Here is an 11,006-nt window from a genome sequence, read left to right as displayed (position 1 = left end):
ATGTCATTATTAATAAATAAACTACTACACTAAACCTAAATTTCTCAATTACATGACAATATCATATTTATTTATTTATTTTTTGGTCGATGATATTCATTTATTTTCAAATAAATAGACTTTGACCAGCTCCCGATAAAAGCAAAAATAGAAATCACAATCACGTCTTTCCGATTTTTTACTAGCCCAACATAACTTCACCAAAATTCTGCTACCGGCGGAACGCAACAATAAAACTCAATGATACAAGTGTATCTTGTATAACATTGATTAATAAGGAATCGAATTATTTCTATCAAGGATCATAAGATGTTACAAGAATGCTAATTAACAATTCATAACCAAGGAAAAATTTACTTTACAAACGTGGTTCAGGTTGCAACATTTCTAATTACAAAGAAAATGAAGAATCTCCTACAAAAATTACATTTTCCCAATTGAAAATAGATACAATAAAACATATACAACAACAATTCCATAATCACATCATCAGTATTGTCATCTACGAATTCAATCTCTCAATCTCTTCAGTACTTTGCTTATCCACAGCAACATCTATCCTCTCATACTCAAGGTTCTCTCTCTTCCCAAGCGCAAATGACTGTTCTTCCTCGTGCTTCTGAAAGAATATGGCCCACAGAAACAGTACCACAAAAGCAACCAACGCAACACACACAGTTCCGAATATAACCTCAGCAAGAACCGACAAAGTTCCAAAACTACCCTTCTCTTCTTCAGCCGGCACGTTTCGTGCACCCTGACGTTCTGCCACGTCTCCAGAACTCACCACCTTCCACGTGTACACACTAACAACCTGAACGGAATCCGCGTCGTTCGAGGCACTCAAACCAACGAACACGGGCTCGTTTCCCCAGAGTTTAGCCAAATCGATTTTGTGCGAAACGATCGGATCGTTAGGGCGGTCTTCACTGGACTTGCATAACCGAACCTCGAGATTCTTCGAACTTGCCACGTAATCAACCCAAGCTTTCAGCTTCTCGCCGTTGTTGAGGACAATGTCTGAGTCGGAGACATTCGCGATTGCGACGGAGATGAGGCTTCCGACGTCTATTCCGACGTGGTTCGCGTTTGGATCGTTGAACTCGTCATCTTGCGAGGTGTCGAATTCGACGGCGACATAGTTTTTGCTGTATTCTTTTGAGATGCCGAATGAGTAGTTAGCCGAGAATACATTCTCGAAGTCGCCAGGGAAGAGGATAAGGACGAAACCGCTACCGCCATCGTCGGAGGCGGCGGCGGGGGAGATTGAGAATGAGAATTCGACGGAGAGGGAGGTGCCGGTTGTATTGGCGGTGGTGTTGGCGCTGGCAGAGGAGAATGTGATTGAGGTGTTTCGGAGAAGGAGGCCGGAGCTGAACTGTGAGGGGCGCGTGAGACTCACCCGGTCTTTGACGGCGTGAGCGTCACCTGAGAGATTGATGTCATTGTCAAAGTTGTTATGGTTAACGGAAACAGGCGGCGGTTGTGAGGAAGGAGAAGATTGAACAGAAACGGTTAGGGAAATGATGAACATTGTGATGAATATTGCGATGAACAATGACGTAACCATTATCCTCATTTCTTCGAAAAAACGGTGATAGTGCTGTTACCGTTGTTTTTCTGTTATTGTTTGTGGGACCCAGAAATTCTATTATGGCTGTGGAGGTTGTAACTACAATTGGTTATCGCTCAATCAACCCCACCTCTGTTTTTCCTCAAAACAACGAAATAATTAATTAATTAATTAATTGTCAAAGTGATTACCTATTATTGTTGGTATATTCATACTTGGGGAAATTAAGGATGTGATTTTAGTAATAATGTGAAAAATAATATTCTCAATAATGTTGATAATTATTAATATGGGATTAACTAACTGCTTTGACCGCGCAAAACTTGGTTGATCTAATTAAGTTATTAGCTATTTTAGTCTATTTATTTATTTATTACTTTAATATACCTGTAACGGAAGAACAATGGCGAAATTTTACAAATATAAAACTATTCATTAGGGTTTATTGGTTATTCAGAATAAGTTATAACTAGATTTTAATTAGAGTAAAGTATCACTTTTGTCTTTAATGTTTGGGATAAGTTCTATTTGTGTTCCTAACGTTTAAATCGTCATATGTGTATTCTTAACGTTTATAAAAGTGATTCAATGTTATCCTACTATCAATTATACTAACAAATCAGATTATATTTTTCAATTATTCTCACTTGAATGTATTCATTCTTAATTATGTCTTATTTAGATGTGTTCGATTTTAATATTATACCCACTATTTGTGTTTAGATTCAATTATGTCCCTAAAAAAGTGAATTATGTAAATGTTGTAGGAATTAGTTTTAGCATTTTCGGAGTGGATCATCGATTCTATCTCAGATATTTGTATTCTAACTTCAAGAAGAGCTCAAACTAAAGCGCTCATGATGTGTAATTGACGATAGGATAACATTGAATCATTTTTACAAACGTTAGGGATACAAATAAGACGATTTAAACGTTAGGGATACAAATAAAATTTATCCCAAACGTTGGGAGACAAAAACGATACTTTACTCTTTTAATTATTATTTATTTTTAAATTATAAAGGACGACCTTATGAGTTTTTATTATCAATTTAATTATTAAACGGTCAAAATATCTAATTCATTCATAGACATTCGAGCCCATACTAGTAATAGTTCGGAGAGGTCCGTTACCTTAACGGTTACGTGGTGTAGCACTTATAAGAAGTACAACCCTCAAGGTAAATTTTCCAAGAAAAAATAAATAGTATAAATTAAACGAGCGATTAGAAATATAAGAAAGTAATTGAGTAAGAAATTAAATGTTAAAGTGTTAATAATATTAAAATGTTAAAAGATTAGAAAGTTAAAAAAAATTAGGAAATTACCTTCACTTAATTTTAAATATTTTGTGTTTATTTTATAACATGAGAATAGAATAAATTAAAAGGATTATTTTGTATTGTGTCTTAACATGGAATACATAAAAAAAACAAATAAAAATTGGTGAGGAGAAGTGATGGACTTTGAAAATTACAAAAACATGCAGGAAATTTAATTTTCTAATTTATTTGTGGGTAATACATATATTAATTATAATCATAAATTATGTTATTTCAAATTAAATGACTTATATAATGATGATCTCATTTATTGTTTTAAATGCTAATTGAATAAGTCATTATTACTTTTGATTTGGAATTAAATGAGAATAAAATCGGATATTATCTTTTGTTCTTTAGATAATTATCTTTTTGGATTTTAGATATATTATCTTTTGGGCTTTAGATACTATTTTATTTGGGTTTAAGGGTTTAATGGGTGTCATGCTCAAATATAAATACATCTTCAGGGTTTCGGTCCCCAATATATCAAAGCCGCCTTTGTTACTCTTTTCCCATAAAAAAGAGTTGCAGTTCAGCCTCCTAAGAATACAGAAGACTTTGGTTGAGGAAGATCGAAAGAACCACAAGATCCAAACTCTTCCAATCGTATGATTCATGTTTATGAATTCAGATACGCTTCCGCCTTATGATATATAGTTTTTTTGTACAGAATTTGTTACTTGAATTCCAACGAAGTTGCGGCCAATGATGAATCCGAATTGTTGGAAAATGCTATTATACTAACTAAGCGACTATCCTCGGAGTCGGAAGATTCGAAGGTGGAAGGAAATACCTCAACTTGCAAGAAGATCAAGATTGAGAAAGAAACTTGAGAATTTGGATGCACATGTTTTGGAATCCATTTTAGAGTCTATCTAATAGAATAATGCCAAGCATATGTTTGTTTTGGTGAAAACATTGTCTTTTTTTGAGTTATTTTTCTTTTTGTTCTTTTCGATTTTTATGTTTGGAATTTAGAATTTTTTTAAATATAAATTAAAGTTATTTGGTTATTACTTGTGGTTTTATTTTTAATTTGATTCTCACCGTTGATATTATGATAATTTTTAATTTAATATTTAATGTCATAAAGTTATAAATTTCTTCTTTGAATTATTGTTGATATAATTAAGTTAGTTATTAATTTTTAATGTGTACTTATTTAAAAAAAATCTAATTATAATTTTTAATTAAAGTATTATGTTTAGAATTTTAAATTTAAATTCAAATATTTTTTTTTTGAATTTTTAAGTAAGCAATTGGGTTTGAGAATATTTTTTAAAAATTTATATAATTTATAAGCTACTATGCTAATTACAAAGGATTATAATAAAGTAAATAGAATTATCAGTCTTATTAAGATGTGAAGTTATTTATACTATTTAAAAAAAATATAATACTGTTTAAATTTTAGAAAAAGTATAATAAAGTTAATACTGTTTATGATGAAACTAAAAAAAATTATTTTTAAATTAACAAATTTCTATATTCCTAATGGACAACGGACGTTTGATTAGAAAATTTTATTTAAAAATTTAAAATTTATACTAGACATTTATAATTTTTTTCTATTTACTTCGTTTACATTGTTATTTTTTAGATTATCTCAGCACAACAATAGAGGTACTTTCATCTTTTTCTCTCTTAGTTATTCATTTTCAATCTCTTTATTTAAGGAAATGAAAAAAAAAATTTTAACTATAAGTTGAATTTATTGATAGTGAGATTAAACTTATATTTATTTGAAAAAAGATACTTTTGTAAAAAAATATATATTATTTTTCGTAAAATATATTTTACGTAACTAAATAAATGAGAATAAAAAAGAAATTAAAGCAGCCATTGAAAATAAAATCTGTGCAATTTTACATAGACATAAGAAGACACTAATTTCATATTCTATTTGGTAGGTTAGACATGAGAAAAATTGTAAAAAATTAGTGTCTCAAGTTAAAAATTAGTGTTTCAGCATTTTAGAGAGACACAAAATACATGTTTTTAACGGGTGTTTGTGTATGACTATGTCTTTATCATTTTTGTTTCAGTAAACAAACACCATACATGTACTCCTGTGTCTATATTTTGATGGAAATGTATACCAAAAATAAATGCTGTCATATGTGTACTACTTTATTTTTTTTAATAATATAAAAAATTTGATAATAAAAATGTATTATGTATAATAAAAATTATTTATTTAATATTTTTAGGTATATATTGAAAGATGCAAGAAGTCTAAAGAGAAGCAAGATTATATTGAAGAAAAAATTGATATTAAAAGACAAAGAAAATATAAAGCGAAGCACAATTTAAGGTAGACTTCATATAAAAAAATAAATTAATTATTTTATCATTTTTGTTTTTAGGTTAGAATAATATATATTTTTTTTTGGTATTTTTAAGTATGTCAGTTCTATATATTTAATTTTTATTGGGTATACAAAATAACTAACATGTCATGAGTATTTTGGCCGAATGAAAGTCCATAAAATACAATATTTTCTATATATTATTTAGCTATTGACAAGTAATAAATTATTAATTTACATTATCTTCGTAATATATTACTAAATTTGTTTATGAAAAAATTATAGAAAATTCGAGTGATAGTTCCAATGGTGTGCATTTTTAATCGGTGTTGTCGAACATTACAAATAGCATTAATACAGATTTATTTTTGGATGATTTTTTTTGGAACTTGCTTATGTAAATGTACATGCACTTTATGTATTTTGATTTTCCTACTATTTATTCAATTATAAACTTTAACAGAAAATATGTTCAAAATTAATATCTCGAGTTATCTTATTAGGTAATAACCCAACACCATATCGATCAAGGACTCCAACTACTAATCTACACTCTGTAGATGAAAAAGAACGATGTTCCAATATTAGTGATATTAGTAATTCGGGTATCACACGTGAAGCATATGATAGCCCATGTCATCAGACAAGTCAACAACATCTTCAACAAACATCAAACAATATCCACCAGTTACAAAGCCAGCGTATGTTAATATGCTTTTATTACTTAAAGACCAAATATTTAACTTTTCAATTGATCTATTAAAAACAATCTTTGGTATATGCTAAATAATTATTATAGATTCATTGGAGTACACAAATCGAATTAGATTGCAAAGGGATGCAAGACTGAATAGAAAGACTATGCTACTTCAAAAGAGACATGGTAAGATAAGTATGATAGATTGTAATTATCACAAAGCTAAAATTTTACTTCTTTTATCTTTAATACTATCTTCATAATATATATTCATAATTCATCTTATTCAAACATTTAACATATATTCATTTTTCTTTTTTTATAATATAAAGTACTTGATGTATTATCTCTAATGATTATAGGAGCAAGTACATCTAATTTAAATTTAGATACTAAAAAATTAGAAGAAGTGTGCATAGCTGAAAAAGAAAGACACCTATTACAAAGAAAAACATTCTTGAAGGAATTGGCTATAAATCTTTCAAAAATTTTTGAAGAAGTTGAGGATATTACTGAAAATACGACTATATTAGATGATTCTGTGCAAATTGAATACCCAGCCATATTCGATATTGCTGAGAATACAGGTAATTTAAGAAGTAGCAATATCAGCACTTTATTATTTACTATTGTTATGCTTTTTATAAACAAAAAATTATCGTTTAGTGTTCAAGTTTTAAAATTCAAACAAAGATATGGTTATATATTATAATTTTTGTATTTGAACATTGATTTATTGTAATTCTTATTGTTTGATTAACGTGAATGTAAAACTTAAATATTGAGGTTGGCACAATGTAAAACTTTTATTTATATTTTACTTTAAATAAAGATAAAACAACATATTTAACACATTTATTATATAACGACGATGATAGTGTTATACTAAATTTAAAAAATATATGGTTATAAAATATTATTTTTAATTTAACTTATCAAATTTAAATATAAGTCCGTGCATCGCACGGGTTTAACACTAGTATATATATATATGCGTTGTTTACGTTGCATCCGAAATTGTTGCACGAAATTGTTCCCCTTATGTATGTGCTCAATATACGTATAAATATTTATAAAGGGGCAACGCAAACGGCACTGTATACATATATAACCTTTCGTATAGGATATATAATCACTAATTTATTTAAAACATTAGGAATATGGTGTTATGTAATTCATGCGAATATTGGTTGGCCCAAAGGAAGGTCTATATTTGGCCGAATTACATACATATTGAAAATAAATACATGTTTGGGTAACAAATTAAAAATAAAGTAATGCTTATTATTTATGCGAACAATAATCGGCTCAAAGGAAGTTTATTGTTTGGCCAAATAATAAGCATTGCACACTTTTATTTATTTTCTATTAATTATGCGGTCAATAATCGGCCCAAAGGAAGGTTATTGTTTGGCCAATTAATAGAAAATATATGCGGTAATAAATAGGTTGCGAAGTTTAAGTTTCCATGTGCGCATTAAGTCGGTCCAAAGAAAGGCTTAATGTGTGACAGGAATTTTGACAATATTTGATTACTGCAATGAGAGTATCACTTACAGTTAATTTTTCTATCCAAAGATTGAAAATTAATGTTGTGCTGGATATCTCAATATGGATTTTTTACCCATTAATTAACTAATATTTACTGCATGTTCTTTTGTTCTAATCCAGAAACTATGGCTTTAGCTACCAATGTTTCTGCGCAAATTAACTGAATGGTTCAAACTTTAAAGTTTGGAAAGATACCGTGGAGATTGTCCTCGGTTGTATGGATCTAGATATAGCTCTTCGAGAGGAGAAACCCACTTCCACTCCGGAAAACCTCAATGAGGTTAAAAATAGAGAAGTGGGAGAGATCCAATCGAATGAGCATTATGATCATGAAACGCTTAATTTCTGAGGCGTTTCGGGGCTCAATTATTGAGGATAAAGATGCCAAACAGTTCCTAAAGGATGTTGAAAAATTCTTTACTAAGAATGAAAAGGCGAAGGCAAGTAGCCTTTTGAGCAAACTTGTCTCCATGAGGTATAAAGGTAAAGGAAACATAAGGGAGTATATTATGGAAATGTCTCATCTTGCTTCAAAATTGAAAGCACTAAAGTTAGAGTTGTCTGAAGATTTATTCGTGCATTTCATTTTGATTTCCCTTTCTGCACACTTTGGGCAATTTAAAGCGAGTTATAACATTCTGAAGGACACTTGGTCCTTAAATGAGCTTATATCTCACTGTGTGCAAGAAGAAGAGAGGCTGCAGTAAGATAAGACTGAAAGTGCTCACATGGCTTCATCTTTTCAGTATAAAAGAAAGCGTGATATTACTACGGATGTGCCTTCTCAGTAGAAAAAAGCTAAGAAACAAGATCAAGTTTCAACTTGTTTCTTCTGTAAGAAGGTGGGACACATGAAGAATGATTGTACCAAATATGCCACATGGCGTGTAAAGAAGGGTATAATTCTTACTTTCGTTTGTTCTGAGGCTAGTTTAAGTTATGCACCTGTTGATACTTGGTGGGTAGATTCTGCTGCTACTACTCATGTAAGTGTTACTATACAGGGTTGCCTGTGGAGCCGACCGCCAAGTGATGCTGAAAGATACATCTATATGGCAGACGGCAATATAGTTGCAGTCGAAGCTATAGGAACCTTTAGATTATGTTCCACGAGTGGATTTTACTCGGATTTATTAGAAACATTTTATGTACCGTCATTTAGACAGAATTTGGTTTCTGTTTCTCGTTTGGACAAATCAGGTTATTTTTTGTTCGTTCGGAGACAATAAAGTCAGTCTCTTCTATAATTCGAATAATATTTGCTCTGGTCATTTGGTGGATAATCTATATATGCTGGACTTAAATTCCTATAATAATGAAATACTGCAAACGGGTACAAAATGAAAACAAAATGAGAATTCGGCATCATTATGGCACAAACGCCTAGGTCATATCTCTAAACAGAGAATTCAGAGGCTCGTATCGGATGAAATTCTTGGACCCCTAAATTTGACGGACTTTGAAGTCTGCATTGAGTGCATAAAGGGAAAAAGGACAAACAAAAGGAAATTAAGTGCCGAGAGAGATAAAGATGTCTTAGAACTGATACATACCGATATATGTGGCCCATTTCCTACTGTCTCTTGGAATGGACAACGGTACTTTATTACGCTCATAGATGATTACTCTCGTTACGGGTATCTATATTTAATTCATGAAAAGTCCCAAGCCTTGGATGTTTTCAAGTCTTTCAAAGCTGAAGTTGAACTTCAACTTGGAAAGAAAATTAAAGCTGTCAAATCTGATCGTAGTGGTGAATACTACGGAAGATATGACGGTTCAGGTGAGCAACGTCCCGTGCCTTTTGCTCTTTTCCTAGAGGAGTATGGTATTGCTCCGCAATACACCATGCCAGAAAAACCTAGCATGAATGGTGTTGCAGAGCGAAGGAACCGAACTCTTAAAGACATGGTGAGAAGTATGATTAGTCATTCTTCCTTGCTTGAATCACTCTGGGGAAAAGCCTTAAAGACCGTAGTGTACATCCTTAATAGGGTGCCAAGCAAAGCAGTTAACAAAATTCATATGAAATTTGGACTGAAAAAAGGCCCAGTATAAAGTATTTGCATATTTGGGGATGTCCAGCTGAGGCGCGACCTTATAGGCCGCATGAAAGAAAATTGGACTCAAGGACAATTAGTTGCTACTTTTGTTGGTTACGCTTAGCATTCACGGGGGTACAAGTTTTACAATCATGCATCAAGGTCTATTTTTGAGACGGGAAATGCGAGATTTCTTGAGGATGTTGAGTTTGGGGGGAAGGAAATATTAGGAATGTTGCTTTTGATGAGGATTCTATAACTGACAATGATCAGGACCTTGTGCCTATTGTTGTTCAAGATATAGTTATAGTACAAGAGCAAAATGAGAATCCTACTGTAGATCCAGTTACAGTACAAGAGAACAATAAGAATATTGTTGTTGCTCGAGATACTGCTACAGTACAAGAAAATGATGAGAATCCTCATCAACCCCAACCCATACAGTAAGCTCAATAACCTCAAGAAGTGTCATTAAGGAGATCCAATAGAAAAAGGAGAAATCCATCTATGGTCTCAAACAAGCTTTCCGTTAATGGTATCACAAGTTTAATTAAGTCATTACCTCATGATTTTGAGGTAAATATTATAGATGAGTGTGTATACCGCAAGTTCAGTGGGAGTAAATACATCCTTTTGGTCTTACATGTTGATGACATTCTACTTGCCAGTAGCGATATAGGCTTGTTGCATGAAACTAAAAAATTTCTATCGAAAAAATTCGAAATGAAAGATCTTGGTGATGCCTCTTTTGTATTAGGAATCGAGATACTAAGATATTACTCTCAAGGTATTCTTGGATTGTCACAAAAGAACTATATCGAAAAGATTTTAAGTAGATATGTCATAGAAAGTTATAGACCAATGGACACCCTCGTAGTTAAAGGAGACAAGTTTATTCTCAAACAATGTCCCAAAATGATCTTAAGAAGACAACAATGCATGATAAACCTTATGCATCAGCACTAGGGAATTTAATGTATGCTCAAGTCTACATACATCCCGATATATCATTTATAGTGGGAGTGTTGGGTAGATACTTGAGCAATTCGGATATGGATCACTGGATAGCTGTTAAACGCATAATGCGTTGTTTAAAGAGAACAAAGGATTACATGCTTATTTATCGGAGATCAGAAAATTTGGAGATCATTAGGTACTCTGATTCCGATTTCATGGCATATGGTTGCGAAACTGTCACTAAGCTTCATATAGTAGATGACATTGAAAGGCCATTAAAGATATTTTGTGACAATAAGTCAGCAGTACTATACTCCAATAACAATAAAAGCTTGACAAAATCGAAGCATACAGACATCAAGTTCTTAGTTGTTAAGGAGAAAGTTTAAGAAAAAAACAGATTTCCATAAGACATATATGAATAGAGTATATGCTAGCAGACCCATTACCAAGGGATTGACTCCTAAAGTTTTTCATGAGCACACTGCTCGGATGGGTGTCAATATTTGTGATGCCTTGGTTTAGTGGGAGTTTATGCTATATGTCCTATGA

The 11,006-nt window shown here is 31.7% G+C and overlaps 1 protein-coding gene across 1 annotated transcript; it reads right to left on the bottom strand.

The window, feature by feature from the left end:
- Positions 285 to 1,800, bottom strand: LOC107622087 (probable L-type lectin-domain containing receptor kinase S.7). Its single transcript, XM_016324006.2, has one exon. The coding sequence runs from the start codon at positions 1,577 to 1,579 to the stop codon at positions 503 to 505; it is 1,077 nt and encodes a 358-aa protein (XP_016179492.1). The 5' UTR covers positions 1,580 to 1,800; the 3' UTR covers positions 285 to 502.

The sequence above is a fragment of the Arachis ipaensis genome, chromosome B10 (assembly GCF_000816755.2).
Source record: "Arachis ipaensis cultivar K30076 chromosome B10, Araip1.1, whole genome shotgun sequence".
Classification (NCBI taxonomy): domain Eukaryota; kingdom Viridiplantae; phylum Streptophyta; class Magnoliopsida; order Fabales; family Fabaceae; genus Arachis; species Arachis ipaensis.
This window is presented reverse-complemented; position numbering and strand designations above follow the sequence as displayed.